This window comes from Tursiops truncatus, chromosome X, assembly GCF_011762595.2.
Source record: "Tursiops truncatus isolate mTurTru1 chromosome X, mTurTru1.mat.Y, whole genome shotgun sequence".
In the NCBI taxonomy this organism is placed as follows: Eukaryota; Metazoa; Chordata; class Mammalia; order Artiodactyla; family Delphinidae; genus Tursiops; species Tursiops truncatus.
Genome location: NC_047055.1, coordinates 65676952 through 65698618, shown reverse-complemented (window position 1 = coordinate 65698618; position 21667 = coordinate 65676952). Strand labels below are relative to the sequence as shown.

The 21667-nt window shown below is 35.4% G+C and overlaps 1 protein-coding gene across 1 annotated transcript in view; it reads right to left on the bottom strand.

Annotated features, from left to right (window-relative positions):
- The window catches only part of ATRX (ATRX chromatin remodeler), a 247901-nt gene that overhangs the window by 112968 nt on the left and 113266 nt on the right, over nt 1–21667 (bottom strand). The window contains 3 exon segments of the mRNA XM_073799062.1: nt 9371–9589; nt 11232–11334; nt 17853–17946. Coding sequence (XP_073655163.1) covers nt 9371–9589; nt 11232–11334; nt 17853–17946 — 416 coding nt within the window.

Below are 21667 nucleotides of genomic sequence, written 5' to 3'. Positions count from 1 at the left end.
GGGCCAAGACATTATAGGTGGAGACATGTAACTGACCACCTAAGGCCCAGAGACGAAGCTAGGATGAGACTCTTGGAATTTAGGACATTCAAAACCAGCAAAATAGACAGAAGAATTATAAAACCAAGTGTATGCCCAGGTAAGAAACATGCTCAGAAAATACCTGAAAAGCCCTTAAGTTTTAACCTCAGAGTGATCCTTTAGCTTCATTGCAAGTCTTGTTAAGTACTGAAGGAGTGCCCCAGTACAGAGCCAATCTACAAAGACTGGAAAAGATCAGGCATTCAAGGAAATCTCTTTCAAAACATTAACAGAACATTAGTGAAAGGAAAAGAGCATTCAGTAATGATGCAAAACAATAAACAAACTTTGCAAAAATAAATGAGGAGAGTCTCATATCAATCAGACTATGACAACTAAAGAAAAGAAATACAGCAAATCCTTGGGAAGGGAGAGAACTTAATTTCCAGAGTTACTGCATTATAATAGCCAAATGCCCAATATGCAATTAAAAAAACCCCACAAACCAAACAATGAAACAGGAAAACATGGCCCATTCAAAAAAACAAAATAAGACAACAGAAACCATCCCTGATAAGTCCCCCACAATGGACTTATTAGATAAAGACATTAAAGTAACTGTCTTAAAATATGTTCAAAAACCCAAGGGAAACTGTGGACAATCTAAAGGAAATCAGGAAAACAATGTAGGCACAAAATGGGACTATCAACAAAGCAGTAGAAATTATAAAAAGGAGTCAAAAGAACTGAAAAAGGCAGTAAGTAAAATTAAAAATTCAAAAAGGATTCAGATATGAGCAGGCAGAAAATTATCAAACATGAAGATGTCAACTGAAATTATCAAGTCTAAGGAGCAGAAAGAAAAAAGAATTGAGAAAACTGAGAGACCAAGGGACTTGTAGGACATCATCAAGCAGATCAATATATACATTATGAGAGTCTAAGAAGGAGAAGAAAAATAGGGGCAGAAAGGTTATTTGAGGAAATAATGGCCAAAACTCCCCAAATTTGAGTAAAAACCAGGATCTAGAAATCCAAGAAGCACAACAAACTTGAAGTGAGATAAACTAAGAGACCCAGACTAAGCACATTATAATCAGAACTTCAAAGTACAAAGAAAGAGAGAATCTTGAAAGTAGCAAAAGAGAAGTGACTTGTCACATACAGGGATCATAAATAATATGATCAGCTTATTTCTCATCAGAAACTTGAAGGCCAAAAGGCAGTGCAATAATATATTTTAAAGTATTGAAAGAAAACAACTGTCAGCTGAGAATTTTATATCAAACAAAAGTATCCTTCAAAATAGAGGGAGAAATCAAGACATTCCTAAACTGAGAGAGTTCGTTAAAAATAGACCTACCCTAAAAGAAATACTAAAGGGAAGCCTTCAGGTTGAAATGAAAAAAATGCTATATAGTAACTCAAAGATGTATAAAGAACTAGAGATGTATGGAAAAGATACACAGTCAAATATAAAACCCAGTATTATTGTAATTTTGGTTTGTAACTCCAGGTTTACTTTCTATAGGATTTAAAAGACAAAACCATAAAAAGTAATTATAAATATATATTATTGGGGCATAAAATGTATAAAAACAAAATCTGTGACATGAATTATATACAGGGGGGAATGGGGCTCTAAAAGACTACGATTTATGTGCATGACTGAGGTCAAGTTCATTCAATTTAAACTACATCATTATGATGTTAGGATGTTATATGTAATCCCATGTTAACCACAAAGAAAATATCTACATATGATACACAAAAGAAAATGAGATGGGAATCAAAATGTGTCACTGCAAAAAATGAAATAAACAAACAAAAAAAAGGGAAGCAATGGAGGAAATGATGAGCAAAAAAGCAGTAAGACATATAAAATATAGCATAATGGAAGAAGTAAATCCTTACTCATCAGTACTTACTTAAAATATAACGGATTAAACCGCCAATCAAAAGGTACAGAATGCTAAAATTCATTAAAAAATGATCCAAATATTGGTTGTCTACAAAAGACTCACTTTAGATCAAAAGACACAAATAGGTTGAAAATGAAAGAATGGTAAAAGATATTCCATGTAAACAGCAACTAAGAAGGCTGGGATGGCTATATAAACATCAGACAAATAGACTTTAAGTCAAAAACAATTACAAAAGGCAAAATATATATATATTAACAGATGAGTAAATTAATCAAAAAGATATAACAATCATAAACATAAATGCACCCAAAACAGAGTCCCACATTATATGAAGCAAACACTGACAGAATTGAAAGGAGAAATAGGCTGTTCTACAATAATAGTTTGGAGACATCACACCCTACTTTCAATAATGCATAGAACAAGCCAACTAAAGATCAACAGGGAAACACAGAACTTGAACAACCCTGTAAACCAAGTAGCCCTAACACACAGAACACTCTGCTCAACAACAGCAGAGTACGAATTTTCTCAAGTGCACATGGAACTTCTCAAGGACAGACCACATGTTAGGGCACAAAACAAGCCTTAATAAATTTTAGAAGATTAAAATCATAAAAATCAACTATACTTCAATAAAAAAATAAATAAAATGAAAGGTTTTACTGACCACTTAAAAATAAGTAAATAAATAAAATCATAAAAAACTATCTTCTCCAATCACAGTGGAATGAAACTAGAAATCAATAACAAAAGGACAATGGGAAAAATGCAAATATGCATAAATTAAACAAGATACTCTTAAATAACCAATAGGTCAAATAAGAAACCACAAGGGACATTAGAAAATACCTTCAGACAAATTAAAATGAAAACACAAAATACTAAAACCTGTGGGATTCAGCAAAAGAAGTGCTAAGTGGGGAATGTACAGTGGTAAACACACACATTAGAAAGGAAATAAGATCACAAATTGAGAACTTAACTTTACACCTTAAAGAAGTAGAAAAAGAGGAGCAAACTAAACCCAAGCTAGCAGGTGGAAGGAAATAAAATGGATTAGAGCAGACAGAAATAAAACAGACACTAGAAAAAGAGAAAATCAACAAAATCAAAAGTTGGTTCTTTGAAAAGAATAAAATTCACAAATCTTTAGTTAGAATGAGTAAGACAAAAAGACAGAGGATTCAAATTATTAAAATCTGAAATAAAGGTGATGACATTACTAGCAATTTTACAGAAATAAAAATAATTATGAAAGAATACTATGAACAACTATACAACAAAATGGATAACATAGATGAAATGGAAAAATTCTTAGAAACACAAACCACCAGATCAGACCCATGAAAAAAACAAAATCTGAACAGACTGCTAAACTAGTTAAGAACACTGAATCAGTAATCAAACTTCCAACAAAGAACAAAGCCTAGGGCCAGATGGGCTTCCCTGGTGAATTTTACCAAACATTTAAAAAATAATGACAATTTTTCTCAAACTCTTCTAGAAAACTGAAGATGAGGGAATATTTTCTAATTCATTCAATGAGACCAGCATTACCCTGATTCAAAATTCAGACAAATAAACTATATGAAAACTACAGATTCTCTATTAATATAGATTCAAAACTCCTCAACAAAGTACTAGCAAACCAAATTCAATAGCATATTAACAGGATTATACAAAATGGCAAAGAAAGAAACTGTCATGACAAAGGATTTGGCAATGATGTCTTAAATAAAACATCAATAGCACAGGCAATGAAAAAAAATTGATAAACTGGACTTCATCAAAATTTCAAACTTTTATGCAAAGGATACTTATCAATAGAATTAAAGATAATCCACAAAATGGGGGAATATATTTGCAAATTACATATATGATAAGAGACTGATATCCAGAATATATAAAGAACCCCTACAATACAACAATAACGAAAAAAGCACAATTTTAAAATGTGCTAAGGATTTGAATAGACATTTCTCCAAAAATATACAAATGGTCAATATGCACATGAAAAGATGATCAACATCATTAGTCATTAAGGAAATGCAAATCAAAACCACAATGAGGGCTTCCCTGGTGGCGCAGTGGTTGAGAGTCTGCCTGCCGATGCAGGGGACACGGGTTCGTGCCCCGGTCCGGGAGGATCCCACATGCCACAGAGCGGCTGGGCCTGTGAGCCATGGCCGCTGAGCCTGTGCGTCCGGAGCCTGTGCTCTGTGGAGAGGCCACAGCAGTGATAGGCCCGCGTACCGCAAAAAAAAAAAAAAAAAAAAAAAAAAAACATAATGAAATACCACTTCACAATCATTAGGTTGGCTATTACAAAAGACGGGAGAGGCAGAGAAGAAAGAAGAGAAAAGAAATATTGTAAAGATGTAGAGAAATTGGAACCTGTATGCATTGCTGGTGGAAATATAAAATGGTGCAGCTGTTGTGGAAAACACTGTGGTGATTCCTCAAAAAATACATCAAGAATTACCATATCTTCCACCATTCCACTTCTGTATATATACCCAGAAGACTGGAAAGCAGGAACTTGAAGAGATACTTGTACATCCATGTTCAAAGCACCATTATTCACAATAGCCAAAAAGTGGAAGAAACCTAAGTATCCATCAACAGATAAATGAATAAACAAAATGTTGTATATGCATAGAATATACTGTTCATCCTTAAAAAGAAATTAAATTCTGATAGTTGATATAACATGAATGAATCTTGAAAACATTCTGCCATGTGAAATAAGACAGACAGAAAAGGACAAATACTGAATGATTCCACTCATATGAGGTACCTAGAATAGCCAAATTCATAGAGACAGAAAGTAGAAGAGAGGTTACAAGAGACTAGGGAGAAGGGGGAATGGGAATTTATTGTTAAATGGGTACACAGTTTCTGCTTAGGATGATAAAAAAGTCATGAAAAAGGATGGTGATGATGGTTACACAACATGTATTTCACTGAACTGTGTACTTAAAAATAGTTAAAATAGTAAGAAATTTTTTTAAAAAACCCAAAGAAGCACAAACAAAAGAAGTCATGCCAATATGTAACAGGATACTCCAATTTAGTGAAAACGTTGGAACAACCTAACTGTACCTCAAAAGAAGATTTGGGGAGGGGAGGATTGACAGTGGTACATCCATTCAACAGATAAGCTGTTTCACAGTCAAGAGCAGACACAACCTAGGGAGGACAGAACACTCTCGAAACATTAAGTAAAAGGAAAAAAGGCAAGCTGAAGAAAAACACAAAAATACATACAGTAGATGTGTGCATTCCATGGTATGTCAAAAGCAAATGTACACTTAAAATTGGTACATTTCACTCAAAATAAATTTTACATAAAAATTTTAAATAAATATGAATTCTAGCTAATGACATGCAAGCTAAAGCATTAAGGTTAAGTGAAATGATGTCTGCAATTGACATTGAAATGCATAAAAAATATAATGATGGATAGAGAGATTAGTAGATAAATAGGAATGTAACAAACCAAGTATAGTAAAATGTTAACAGAAAATCTAGGACCTGAGTTTATGGGAAATCACTGTGAAATTCTGTAAACCTTGCAGTATGTTGGAACTTTTCATAGTAAAATGCTTGAAAAGAAAGATGGTGTGACTATACTATCATCACATAGAGTAGATTTCAGATGGTGAAAAATCACCAGAGGTAAAAGGGGACATTACTCATTGATAATGGGTCAATTCACAAGAAAGGCATAACAATCATACATGTACATGTACCTAATAACAAACTATAAGCAAAAACTGAGAGAAGAGCAATGAGAAAATGACAAATTGACAATTATAGTTGGAGACCTCAACACTGCTCTCTCAATATGAGACAAAATATCATTAAGGATAAACAGGACCTGGGACTTCCCTGGTGGTCCAGTGGATAAGATTCCATGCTCCCAATGCAGAGGGCCCGGGTTCGACCCCTGGTCGGGGAAGTAGATCCCACATGCATGCTACAACTAAGAGTTCGCCTGCTGCAACTAAGACTCTGCATACCATAACTAAGAAGTCCACATGCTGCAAATTGAGAGTCCGCATGCTGCAACTAGAAAAAAAAAAAAAGATCCCACATGCCACAACTGAGACCTGGAGCAGCCTAAATAAACACTTTTTTAAGTGTTAACTTAAAAAAAAAAAGGATACACAGGACCTGAATGTAATAAACCATCATAACCTAATTGAAATTTGTAGAATATTTCACCCCACAATGGCAGAATATATACATGGAACGTTCAGAAAGATACATCATTTTCTGGGTCATAAGAAAAATAGAAAAGATCTGAACAGAGTAAAAGGAAAACACAAAACATCAAAATTCATACACTGCAGCATTTAACAGTATGCAGAGTGGGGAACTTTATACCTTTAAATGTATATATTAAAAAAGGAGCAAGATCCAAAATTCACCTTAAGTAGCTGGTAAAAAAGCAAATTAAACCCAAAGAAAGAGTGATAACATAAAAATAGAATGGAAACCAATGAATTAGAAAAAGGTGAAAACAATAGAGGAAATTAAATCCAAAGCTGGTGTTTTTGAAAAGATAGTAAAATTGCTAAACCTCTAGAGAGACTAATCAAGAAAAAAAAAAGACAAATTATCAATAACACAAATGAAAGATGAGATATCATGACAGTGTCTACAAAAAACAAAAAACTTAATAACGGAATAGTGTGAACAAATTTACATCAATAAATTAGACTACATAAATGAAATGGACAAATTCCTTAAAGACAAAATTGATCAAAACAGGCCTAAGGAGAAACAGATAAGTCTAAATAGCCCAACATTTATTAAAGTAACTGAATCTGTTTAAAATTTTCTAAAAACTCAGAAAACATCAGACCAATAGCTTCACTGGAGAATTCTATCAAACATTTAAGAATGAAATAATATCTATCTTACAAACATTCTTTTAAGAAGACAGAGGAGGGCTTCCCTGGTGGCACAGTGGTTGAGAGTCCGCCTGCCAATGCAGGGGACACGGGTTCGTGCCCCGGTCCAGGAAGATCCCACATGCCGTGGAGCAGGTAGGCCCATGAGCCATGGCCACTGAGCCTGCGCATCTGGAGCCTGTGCTCCGCAATGGGAGAGGCCACAACAGCGAGAGGCCCGTGTACCGCAAAAAAAAAAAGAAGAGGAGATAGAGCACTTCCCTACTCATTTTACATGAGAACAGTATTACTGTGATAGCAAAAACAGGAAGATATTACAAGAAAAGGAATTTACAAACCAACATGTCTCCTTAACAGTGAGGTAAAACTCCTGTTGAAACAATATAGCAAAAGAAATACAACAATATATAAAAAGAGTAATATACCATGACCAAGCAAGGCTTATTCTAGCAATGCAAGACTAATTTTCTAGATCACCAGATACATTTAAAAGCATTTGACAGCTTCCTTGGTGGCACAGTGGTTATGAATCTGCCTGTCAATGCAGGGGACACAGGTTAAGCCCTGGTCTGGGAAGATCCCACATGCTGTAGAGCAACTAAGCCCATGGGCCACAATTACTGAGCCTGCGCTCTAGGGCCCGCGAGCCACAACTACTGAGCCCACGTGCCCTAGACCCTGTGCTCCAGAACAAGAGAAGCCACCGCAATGAGAAGCCCGCACACCACAACAAAGAGTAGCCCCCACTCACTGCAACTAGAGAAAGCCTGTACGCAGCAACGAAGACCCAACGCAGCCAAAAAGAAAGAAAGAAAGAAATTTATAAAAAGAAAAGCATTTGAAAAAATTAACTATCCTTTTATAATTTAAAAACAGAAATGAACAATAAATTTGAAAGAAATTAATAAAATGGTTTCTGTGTATAGACAACATGACTGAATATGTAGAAAATCTTCAGGAATCTACAAAAAAAGCTACTAGAACTCATAAGAGAATTTGGCAAGGTCACAGAACACAAGGTCTTTAAATCACTTAAAATTTCATTTACCATGACATCAGAAAATATAAATTACTTAGGGATAAATTTAGCAAAATATGTGCTAGGTTTGTACAATGAAAAGCATAAAACATTGCTAAGAGAAATAAAAGGAGCACGAAATAAATGGAGAAATATACTATATTTATGTAACAGTAAACAAAATACTGTTAAGATGTCACTAATCTAAATATCCAACACAATCCCAATAAAAGTTCCAGGAAGATTCTTGTTAAAAATTGACAAGAGGATACTAAACCATATGCAAATAATTGAGTAGAGCCAAAACAACTCTAAAAAAGTAGAACAGGGCTTCCCTGGTGGAGCAGTGGTTAAGAATCCGCCTGCCAACGCAGGGGACACAATTTGAGCCCTGGTCCAGGAAGATCCCACACCCTGCGGAGCAACTAAGCCCATGCTCCACAACTACTGAGCCTGTGCTCTAGAGCCCGTGAGCCACGACTACGGAGCCCATGTGCCACAACTACTGAAGCCCGCACGCCTAGAGCCCCTGCTCCGCAATGAGAGAAGCCACCACAACGAGAAGCCTACTTACTGCAACGAAGAGTAACCCCCGCTCACTGCAACTAGAGAAAGCCCGCGCACAGCAATGAAGACCCAACGCAGCCATAAATAAATAAATAAATAAAATTTTAAAAAAATAAATAAAAAAGTAGAACAAAGTTGTAGAAGTTACAGTATCGGATTTCAAGACTTACTATAAGGTTACAGTAATCAAGACAGTGTGGTATTAGCTTAAGGATAAACATAAACATAAGTATCCAAATGCAACACAATATGTAGTGAGACTTTCTTGGGATCCTGATTCACACCAACTATTTTCAAAACCACTATCATGTTTGTGAGGAAAATGAAATTATTTTGAATTTTAACTGGATATTTGATGATATTATGGAATTACTGTTAAAGTTTAAGTGTAATAATGGCACTATGGTAATGTTTAAAAAGTCCTTATCTTTCAACAATATATTCTGAACTATATATAAACAAAATTATATGATTTCTGAGACTTCTCCAAAATAATCTGAAGGCAAAAGAATAGGTTAAACAAAACTGGCCACGTGTTAGTAATTATTGGAGCTGGGTAATGGATACATGGAGATTTATAACACTATTCCTTCTGCCTGTACCTGTGCTTAAAATTTTTTACAAGAAAAAGTTTATTCAAAAAATTGAAATGCTTTATGGATTTAAGCAATAACCTCTTAACAGTTTTCTACTCCAAATAAAACACAATCACTCTGGTGATCAAGAATCTCAACTCTTTTCTGTACCTAATTCATATAATCTAATGAAGATTTATAAGTTGCATAAAATATTGCTAATAGGAAAAAGTAACTGTAACTAAAAATCTGTGGTTGATTACAACATCCTATTCTTGAAATACTAAAGTATATCTATGAAGGTCATATATTTAAAAAAATCATAAATAAAAATTGGTTTACCTCTCTCAATTTCTCTCGCTCACGTTCCCGCTCAGCAATACGCTTTCGCCTCTCTTCCTCTTCCTTAAGAGCATTTTGTGTTTCTGTTCGTAGTTTATCATCTTTAAGAATCTTTCGAATTTTCTTTCTGCCTTTTCCAGGAGACTTGGAATCATCATTTTCATCTTCTTCTTCTTCTTCTTCTTCATCTTCTTCTTTATCATCTTCTTCAGAATTACTCTATGGAATTTAAATGATCAAAGGTTAATACTATAAAGTTTTCTAATTTGTCCACTTGAAATTCCAATTAACATACCAAGAAAAGGTGGAAGAAAACGTACTGAAAAGCTTCAGAATTACACTTTGTAATACAGAAGAGTATTAATAAAACAACCCTAAAAAGGGGACAAAGGACTGAACAGACCTTTCTCCAAAGGAGACACAGAAATGTCCAATAAGCACATAAAAAGATATTCAACATCACTTGTCATTAGGGAAATTTAAATCAAAACCACAAATGAGATACTAACTCACACCCATTAGCATGGCTATTAAAAAAAAAACAGAAAATAAAAAGTGTTGGTGAGGATGTAGAAAAACTGGAAGGCTGGTGCATTGGGAAAACAGTGTGACAGTTCCTCAAAAAGTTGAACACAGAATTACCATATGATCCAGCAATTCCACTTCTCAGATTATAACCAAAAGAATTAAAAGCAGGGACTCGCCTGCATTCACAGCAGCATTATTCAAAATAGCCAAAGGTATAAACAACCCAAACATCCATCAATAGATGAATGGATAAACACAAAGTGATATATACATACAGTGGAATATTATCCAGCCTTAAAAAGAAAGGAAATTCTGACATATGCCACAACGTGGATGAACCGTGAAAACATTATGTCAATGAAAGAAGCCTGACAGAAAAGGACAAATACTGTGTGATTCCATTTGTATGAAATACCTAAAACAGGTAAATTCATAGACACAGAAATTAGAATTAGATGTTATGAGGGGCTGCAGATAGGTGGGAACTGGAGTTACCGTTTAAGGGGTACAGAGTTCCCAATTATGAATGTAATTAAGGCCACTGAATTGCACGTTAGAAATGGTTAAAAGGTTCATTAAAAAAATGAACTCCCCCCAAAAGAGAACAGGATTGACAAAACATTACAGAGAACTTGTACTCTAAATAATTCTGCTTATATATTGTACAAGAAACTTAAATTGACTGACTTCACTGGTAAAAGAAATTCAATCACATGAGTCATTATGTTTTATGTCTTCAGACAGAATACTTCACATCAAGTCTATAGCCCTAAGAATGGAAATAATGAATTAGAACAGCTTAAAACTTCCATTAGATTCAGTTAAGGAAAAGAAAAATATTGATAATATATCAAAGTTAATACTTCTGCATATTTATACTTTCAGTAAGTCAATTCTTCCACAAAATTTAAAATGTAAATAAATGAGTAGACAGGGCGAGAGAGAGTTATGGATATATACACACTAACAAATGTAGTAAGGTAGACAGCTAGTGGGAAGCAGCTGCATGGCACAGGGATATTGGCTCGGTGCTTTGTGACAGCCTGGAGGGGTGGGATGGGGGGGTGGGAGGGAGGGAGACGCAAGAGGGAAGACATATGGGAACATATGTATATGTATAACTGATTCACTTTGTTATAAAGCAGAAACTAACACACCATTGTAAAGCAATTATACCCCAATAAAGATGTTAAAAAAAGAAAATAAATAAAAAAAATAAATGAGTAGAATTTAATTAATGAATGGAATGCAGAAGATGTAATAACATATTTACAATGGTCTACTGTACCAGTTATAATTCCAAGCGCACACAGTAAATCTCATTATTTACTACCTTGTTTTCACTGGATGAATCTTCTTGAACCTTGATGCGTCGCCTTTTCTTTTTCTGTTTATAACTTCGCTGATTTTCTTCCAACTCTGCTTTCTTTGCAGACCTAAAGAATATTTAAAATGCAAAATAAAATACTTCATGATGAATTTCCTTAAGTAAATTATGAACTATTTTAGAACTGCTTTACCTGTGTGTACATTCCTAAAAAAGATAAAGGAAAAATCAAAGAGCCAAAAAAACCTTCACTAGGTTCAAAAAGGAGAACCCTTAATTTGAAATCCAGTGATCAAAAAAATAAAGTTAAAAAAAATCAAACAGAAATCCAGTCGACATTTTAATTTATTCAAGGGGGAGGTTTAGCATATGAGTAATAAGATGGATGGAGGGCCTTTAGAAATATAAATGGTCAATATACACATGAAAAATATTCACCATCTCTTTAAATTAAAAAAAAACAGATTACAAAACTTAGATATGATTTTCTTCATACCAGCTCACACAAATTAAAACAAAAACAGTAACAACAATTTGTGATGAGTAATGTATTTTTGCGCTTAGGAATTGGTATACTAAGTTACATTAATCAAGACAGTACGTTCCTGGCATAAAGGATAAACATGCAGATCAATGGAAGAGAAATGAGAGTCCAGAAATAAAACTTTATGTTTATGGTCAATTGATTTTCCACAAGGAGGTCAAGACAATGCAATACGGAAAACAGTCTTTTCACAAACGGTGCTCAGACAACTGGGTATCTACATGCAAAAGGATGAATCTGGACCCCTATCTTACACCATACAGAAAAATTAACTCAAAATGGATTGTAGTTCCCCTAAGATATACGTTCTAGTTAATAGACTGCTCATTGTTTTATTGTTGAAAGAATGAGGAAATGGCTATTTACATACTCTGCTGGGAGATGAAAAAACTGACTTCTATAAGATAGCGTGAAAATATATATGAAAAGTCCTAAAACTGCAAAACTTTAACCCAACAATGTCACTTTTAGAAATTTACTCTAGGATTTAGGTATGAGGGAAGAGACAAGATGGCAGAGTAGAAGGACTTGAGCTCACCTCCTCTCACAGAAACATCAAAATCACAGCTAACTGCTGAACAACCATCAACAAGAAAAACTGGAAACTACCAAAAAAGATGTTCTACATCCAAAGAAGCTACAATTGAGACAGGAGGAGGGGTGCTTTCACCACACAATCAAATCCCATACTGGCTGGGAGGGTGACCGGCAAACAGGAAAATAATTATATCACAGATGTTCTCTGACAGGAGTGAGACTTCTGAGCTCCACATCAAGCTCACCAGCCTGGGGATCTGACATCAGTAAGAGAAGATCCCAGAGGATCTGGCTTTGAAGGCCAGCGGGGCATGAGAGCAGGAGCTCCACAGGACTGGGGGAAACAGAGACTTCACTCTTGGAGGGCGCACACAAGGTTTCATGTGCACTGGGCCACAGGGCAAAGCAGTGACTCCATAGGAGACTGGATCAGATGAACCTGTGGGTCTTGGAGGGTCGCCTGGGGAGGTGGAGGTCAGTTATGGCTCACTATGGGGGGCAAGGACACCGGTGGTGGAGGCCCCAAGGAATATTCATCAGCAAGAGCTCTCCCAGAGGTCACCATTTTGGCAACAAGACCGGGCCCCACCCAACAGCCTGCAGGCTCCAGGGCTAGGATGCCTCAGGCCAAACAAACAACAGAGTGGGAACACAGCCCCACCCATCAGCAGATAGGCTGCCTAAAGTCCCCCTGAGCCCACAGCCGACTCTAAACACACCCCCTTGACATGGCCCTGCCCATCAGAGGGACAAGACCCAGCTCCACCCACCAGTGGGCAGGCACCAGTCCCTTCCAACAGGAAGCCTGCACAAGTCCCTGGATCAACCTCACCCACCAAAGGGCAGACACCAGAAGCAAGACAAACTACAATCCTGCAGTCTGCGGAACAGAGAACACTAACACAGACAGACAAAATGAGATGGCAGAGAAACATTTTCCAGACGAAGGAACAAGATAAAACCCCAGAAGAACAACTAAGTGAAGTGGAGATAGGCAATCTGCCTGAAAAAGAATTCAGTTAATGATAGTAAGGATGATCCAAGATCTCAGAAAAAGAATGGAGGCACAGATTGAGAAGATACAAGAAATAAGTTTAACAAAAAGCTAGGAGATTTAAAGAACGAGCAAACAGAGATGAACAACACAATAACTGAAATGAAAAATACACTACAAGTAATCAATAGCAGAATAAGGACTTCCCTGGTGGCACAGTGGTTAAGAATCCACCTGCCAATGCAGGGGACATGGGTTCAAGCCCTGGTCTGGGAAGATCCCACATGCCGCGGAGCAACTAAGCCCATGCACCACAACTACAGAGCCTGCACTCTAGAGCCCGCGAGCCACAGCTACTAAGCCAACACGCTGCAACTACTGAAGCCCACACACCTAGAGCCCATGCTCCGCAATGAGAGAAGCCACTGGAATGAGAAGGCCAAGCACCGCAACAAAGAGTAGCCCCCATTCACTGCAACTAGAGAAAGCCTGCGTGCAGCAACAAAGACCCAACACAGCCAAAAATAAATAAATAAATAAATATATATATATATTTTAAAACATAGCAGAATAAATAAGGCAGAAGAATGAATAAGCTGGAAGACAGATTCCTGTAAATCACTGCTACAGAACAAAATGAAGAAAAAAGAATGAAAAGAAAGGAGGACAGTCTCAGAGACCTCAGGGAAAACATTAAATGCACCAACTTTCAAATTATAGGGGGCCCAGAAGGAGAAGAGAAAGGGCCTGAGAAAATATTTGAAGAGATAAGAGCTGAAAATTCCCCTAACGTGGGAAAGGAAACACTCAAGTCCAGGAAGTGCAGAGTCCAACACAGGATAAACCCAAGGAGGAACATGCCAAGACACGTATTAATCAAATTGACAAAAATTAAAGACAAAGAGAAAATATTAAAGGCAACAAGGGAAAAGCAACAAAAAACATACAACGGAATCCCCATAATGTTATCAGCTGATTTTTCAGCAGTAACGCTGCAGGCCAGAAGGGAGTGGCATGATATATTTAAAGTAATGAAAGGGTAAAACCTACAACCAAGAATACTTTACCCAGCAAGGCTCTCATTCACATTCAACAGAGAAATCAAAAGCTTTACAGACAAGCAAAAGCTAAGAGAATTCAATACAACAAAACCCACCTTTATAGCAAATGCTAAAGGAACTTCTCTAGGCAGAAAAGGCCACAACTAGAAACAAGAAAATTATGAATGGAAGAGCTCACTGGTAAAGGCAAACATACAGTGAAGGTAGGAAGTCAACCACACACAAATATGATGTCAAAATCAGCAATTGTGAGAAGAGTACAAATGCAGGATATTGGAAATGCTCTGGAAACTAAGAGACCAGCAACTTAGAACAATCTTGTATATATATGGACTGCTATATCAAAACCTCATGGTAACTGCAAACCAAAAATCTACAATAGATACACACACAAAAAAGAAAAAGCAATCCAAACACAACACTAAAGAGTGTCATCAAATCACAAGAGACACTGATAAAAGAAATCAAAAATGACAAAAACAGATGGAAAGATATACCATGTTCCTGGATTGGAAGAATGAATATTGTCAAAATGATTGTACTACCCAAGGCAATCTACAGGTTCAAGTCAATCCCTATCAAATTACCAATGTCATTTTTCACAGAACTAGAACAAAAAATTTTTTAAACTTACATGGAGACACAAAAGACCCTGAATAGCCAAAGCAATCCTGAGAAAGAAAAACAAAGCTGGAGGAATCAGGCTCCCTGACTTCAGACTATACTACAAAGCTAGAGTAATCGAAACAGTATGGTACTGACACACAAACAGAAATATTGATCATTTGAACAGTATAGAAAGCCCAGAAATAAACCCATGCACCTATGGTCAATTAATCTACAACAAAGGAGGCAAAAATATACAATGGAGAAAAGACAATCTCTTCAATAAGTGGTGCTGGGAAAACTGGACAGTTACATGTAAAAGAATGAAATTACAACATTCTATAACACCGTACACAAAAATAAACTCAAATGGATTAAAGACCTAAATGTAAGATCAGATACTATAAAACTCTTAGAGAAAAATATAGGCAGAACACTCTTCGACATAACTTGCAGCAACATCTTTTCAGATTCACCTCCTAGAATAATGAAAATAAAACCAAAATAAACAAATGGGATCTAATTAAACCTAAAAGCTTTAGCACAGTGAAGGAAACTACAAACAAAAGGAGAAGATAACCCACAGAATGAGAGAAAATATTTGCAAACAATGCGACTGACAAGGAATTAAACTCCAAAATATACAAATAGCTCATGCAGCTCAATAAAAGTAACAAAAAATCCCAATCAAAAATATGGGCAGAAGATCTAAATAGACATTTTTCCAAAGAATACATACAGATGTCCAGAAAGCACATGAAAAGATGCTCATCATCACTAATTATTAGAGAAATGCAAATCAAAACTACAATGAGGTACCACCTCACACCATTCAGAATGGCCATCACTAAAAAGTCCACAAATAATAAATGCTGGAGAGGGTGTGCAGAAAAGGGAACCCTCTTACACTGGTGGTGGGAATGTAAATTGGTGCAGCCGCTATGGAAAACAGTATAGAGTGTCCTCAAAAAACTAAAATTAGAGTTACCATATGATCTAGCAATTCCATTCCTGGGCATATACCCAGATAAAACTATAATTCAAAAAGATACATGTACCCCTATGTTCCTAGCAGCACTATTTACCATAGCCAAGACATGGAAACAACCTAAAATGTCCATCTACAGATGAATGGATAAAGATGTGGTGGGTGTGTGTGTACATACACACACACACACACACACACACACACACATACACACAATGGAATATCACTCAGTCGTCAAAAAAGTGAAACAATGCCATTTGCAGCAACTTGGATGGACCTAGAGATTATCATACTAAGTGAAGTAAGTCAGAAAGAGAAAGACAAATACCATATGATATCCCTTATATGTGGAATCTAGAATAGGACACAAATGAATATATCTATGAAACAGAAACAAACTCACAGACGCAGAGAACAGACTTGTGGCTGCCAAGGGGGAGTGAGGGGGTGAAGGAGGGAAGGACTTGGGAGTTTGTGATTAACAGACACAAACTATTATATATTGGATGGATAAACAACAAGGTCCTACTTGAACTATACTCAAGTTCCACAGGGAACTATATTCAATATCCTGTGATAAACCATAATGGAAAATAATACAAAAAAGAATATAAATATGTATAACTGAATCACTTTGCTATATAGCAGAAATTAACACAACATTGTAAATCAACTATACTTCAATAAAATACTTTTTAAAAAAGGAATAAAGTACTGAAACAAGCTACAGCCCTGGATAAACATTGAAAACATTATGCTAACTGAGAAAATCCATTCATAAAAAAGACACATATTTACGAATCTATTCATATGAAATGTTCAGAATAAGTAAATCCATACACAAATAGATTAGTTTTTGCCAGGGGATGAGAAGCAGGAAGAACGGGAAATGACAGCTAAGGGGTACAGGATTTCTTTCTGGGATGATGGAAATGTTCTGAAATTAGATAGTGGTAGTAGATGCACAACTTTGTGAATATTCTAAAAATCCCTGTATTCTACTCTTTAAAATAGTGAATTTTGTGCTATATGAATTCCATCTCAGTGCTTTAAAATTCTCATTGTATCCTATTGTTATTTTATATTTCCCTGAAGTACAGTATGTTACTATACTCCAGGCACAACCTGGTATTAATCTAAAACAACCTCAAATATGTTAAAATTTACAAGTGCAAACAGCTATGCAGATATACATATATACACTCACACAAACACAAATTGATAAGTTGATAGAAGTATCATATTATTCTGGAGGAAATAAAAATTTCTTAGAACGGTTATTATTATCTAAAATACTATGCTAAGAAGGAAGCAAAATTTTAAATAACTTGTAATCTAGATCAGTAGCTATGTGTATTGAGAGAACAAACACATCTTAATTACTATAATACTAGTAGTACTACAAACAGCAATAATTAGCATTCATGGAGCACTTACTAATTACCAAATAGGCACTATTATAAGTCCTTTACATGCACCATCTCATTTAATGCCCACAATAATCAATAAGGTAAATAATAATGTAATCCCCCATTTTACAGATAAGGAAACTGAAGCACAGAGTATTCATACAAACAGGAAGTAGTAAAGCCAGGAGTTAGAGTGCAGTAGTTTGTCTACAGAGCCTCTTACCTACCACAACTTCTCACCACAACAACGAAAAATTACAGTTAAGCGTGTTTTTGCACACTGAAAGTCCACCTAATTTAGAACATACAATTCAAGTATATACAGCATGTTTATACATACTATTTTTAAATTAATAATTTTAATAATTAGTTTCAAATCAAAATGTTAAATATTTTACTTTATTAGTAACAGCAAACTTTCTACAAATAATTTGAAGCATGGTTATTCAGATTAATTCCTAAAATTTTAGAAAATACTATATATTTACCGTGTTCTTGGCCGTTGTTCATCTTCAGATTCACTAACTTCTTCACTAACTCCTGATTCCTGAAAATCAGAATCTTCAGAATCTTCACTGCTCACTTGAATAAAAATACATATTAAAAGTTATTAAATACTTCCCAATAGAAATGCAATTTGTCAGTAACTTCACATTAAAACTTAGAGTATTATGAGAATAATATCTGTAGTACATATTATGTCATATAGATTAGACCAGTTAATGACACAAATGGTATTTATTAAAAAAATCAAGTAAAATCCAACTATGGTTATAAAAATATGATTCTACATTAAAATGTAAGTATTAATTGCATACGAATTGACAAAATGAGAAATTGCCTGTCAATAAAAGAATTCTGGTTATTTAAAACAAGCAAAGTAGGCTGGCCAAGGTGGAATAATGGCGATTACAGACCCTCTGCCATTTATGACAACTGAAAACTATAGACAGAATACATAAAATAACAACCTAAGAACTGTGAAAAGGAAACAAGAGCAGGCAGACTAGGGACTGAAATCAAAACCTGAATAATGATCCCCATAAAATTGTGGAGGGATGTGAATGTCATGTGTTTTATTTTTTCCTCCGTTCTTTCCTGGTTTTGACAGGAAGGCCGGCTGAATTCCAAAACTATGCAGAGGGTGCTGACAGCAAAACTCTGGGAGGACTGCATTTCTAGCCACAGCACTGGGAAAAGGAGCAGAGCCCTGCATATCACAAGAATATAAGGTGAATTTCCAATTTTATTTTTTCTCTCCAAAATTTTATTTTTCTGTACCAAAACTGCCACTAAGACACAGGCATCTGAAACCCCAGGAGAATACCCATATCTTTCTGGCCAGAGGAAGCCAGGCAGGGAAAATATAAGATGAGCCTGGACTATCTTGTGGTGCCAGAAAGTAAAGCAGTGCTCAAAAAATGATGGGGATATATTCAAAGGACACAGGATCCAACTTGAGAAGCTCCCAATAAGCAAAGCTGGAACAATGTGAGCAACAAAATGAACAACTGGATTATAACTCATAGAATAAAATAAGTATCTATCTATAAGTCCATATTAATATAAGCAATGCAATAAATAAATAAACGGGGAAACAACTCTTCCTAGAAGTAATGAAAGAAACTGAAAATCACCACTTACACATACATCATAGTAAAAACTGCTCAGGCAGTTGGATGCTAAAATTAGTGGGCATAAGTATGGATGAGAAACAGGATATTTGCATTGTCTCAAAGTATCTCCCCACAAGATATTAAATATGAACAGAAAAATAGTTTTTCTTTTTACAGTGGAAAAATCCAGCAGACACCAACTTAAGCAACTTAAATCAGGTTAGCATTACCAGTAATAAGACATATTGTCATCATACACCTTTGGTATGATACACTGAGAAAGATTCAATATCACTTTTGTAGTACTGCTGTCAAAATGCCTAATAACCTAAATCTAACCATGAGAAGACACTAGACAAATACATATAGATGGACAGTCTAGAAAATAATTGATAATAGACTTCAAAAGTGTCAAGGTCATGAAAGAAAAGACAAAGGAACTGTCACAGATTGGAGTAGATTAAGGAGACAAGTGAATGCAATGTGGGATCCTAGAATGGATTCCAAAGTGGTAAAAGAACATCAGTGGGAAAAATAATGATAACCAAATAAAATCTATAGTTTACATCAGAGGTCAGAGGTCTGACGGTAAGTATTTTCAACTTTGTAGGCTATATGGTCTCTGTTGCAACCACTCATCTCTACACAACTTTGCCACTGTAAACACATGAAAGCAGTAACTGAATAAGTGTAACAGTGCCCCAATAAACCTTTACTTATAAAAAAAGGCAGAAGGTCAGATTTAGCCTACAGGTGTAGTCTGTCAAACCCTGGTTGAACTAATAGTATTGCATCAATGTTAATTTCCTGGTTTTGATTGTTGTGCTGTAATAAGTGTAAGGTATTAAATTAGGGAAGCTGGGTGAAGGGTATATAGGAACTCCACACTATTTTTCTGACATTTCTATAAATCTAAAATTATGTCAAAATAAAATATTTTTAGAATATCATGAGCTGACCTCAGAATCAAAAGTCTATTCTATCTAAAAAAAACATAGGCAGGCATAAATAATATGAAGACTTGCTATGGGAGAAGAGGGGAATGAGGAATTAGTGTTTAGTGAGTTTCAGCTTGGGATGATGAAAGAATTCTGGAGACAGATAGTGTTAATGGTTGCACAACAATGTGAATATATTAATGCTACTGAATTAATTCAAAAACTTAAAAATGGTTAAAATTTTATGTTATGTATATTTTACCACAATAAAAAAAAACAATAGTAAAAAAGAACTGCTAAGCAACTGGGAATTTGGGAGAACACAGGTGTCCACATGCACACACAAACTTCTCCTGTAATTAAATACAATTTTAAGTCTAGTATTCATTTTTCATCAAACATTTTATTTTAAAAATTTTCAAACCTACCAAAAGTTTTAAAGAATTTTTGAATGTATCCTTTCTCCTAAATTCACTTACTGTTAAGTTTAGCACATTTGCTTTATCTCTCCCTAAACATATACACACCCTTTTTTGCACTGAACTATTTGAAATTAAGTGCTGATATCATGACAGTTAACCCTTAAGCATAAGGACACTGTCCTACATAACTAAATACCACTATAATGCATGAGAAAAATAACATCAATTTTAATATCATATACTATAAAGGCAATCAATAACTACACTTTTGAAATTATCACCAAAATAACTTTTATAACTTTTTAAAAATTTAGGTGAAAATTGAAATCCACATACTACACTTGATTTAATATTATAATTCAGCTATTAGCTTTTGATTTCTCCCCATTACCCAACGTTAAGTTTCCAGACAATACAGGGACACCAGAGTTTGCAAAACTTGGAAAATCATGCAACTCCAAATGTAGTATCAATCACTATGATCATAACCTACATTAGAAAAATTAATATGATGGGATTTTAGTTTACTCCCTTCTATACAAACGAACCAAAAAAAAAAAAACAAAACAGCTGGGTAATAAGTTACCCACAGAAGAAGACAATGGAAACACAGGTCACAGAAAACTTGGGTTTCAATAAAGCATTTCAAATGTATTTGGCCCACTAAAGGACTCTATATTCCTGAGCTAAGCCTCAGAGGCAAAATCAGTATTTCTCCTTTTGTTGAAGATGCACAGGAAATCATGTTGTTATGCTAAATCACTCAGTTCCTTTATAGAATGCTAAATCACTCAGTTCCTTTATAGAATCTGAAAGACTGGCTTGTACTCAGGCTGCAAAGAAATTTATGAGAAAAGCATTCACAAAATGAGGTACTATTATTTATTTGTCTACATGAAAATATCCATGAAATATTAAGTATATGTGTGGGTGGGGGGGTACCTTCCTCCTCTTCTTTAATGGATAGCTGCTGCTCTTTAGCCCTTTAAATGTTCAGGATTCCAAGATTCTTTCCTTAGCCCTCTATTTGCACAACATTACAGCTCCACTGGGTAATCTCACTATTACACTTATACCAGAACAACCACACTTGACATCAACTATGGCAATATCCTTCAAATGGATTCAAAGCCTTCAGTCTCACAGAATAACAGGCAACTAATCTGAACGTATTACAACCTTGGTTGAAATCTTTCAATGGAAAAAATGAGTGGTTGTGCTGAAGTTGTGATTCTTGAGTGCTGGTAACGAATGTCCTGTGTCTTGAGGTGCCATACATGTTCATCAAGCTATCCACTTATGAAATGCACACTTTTCTGTATATATA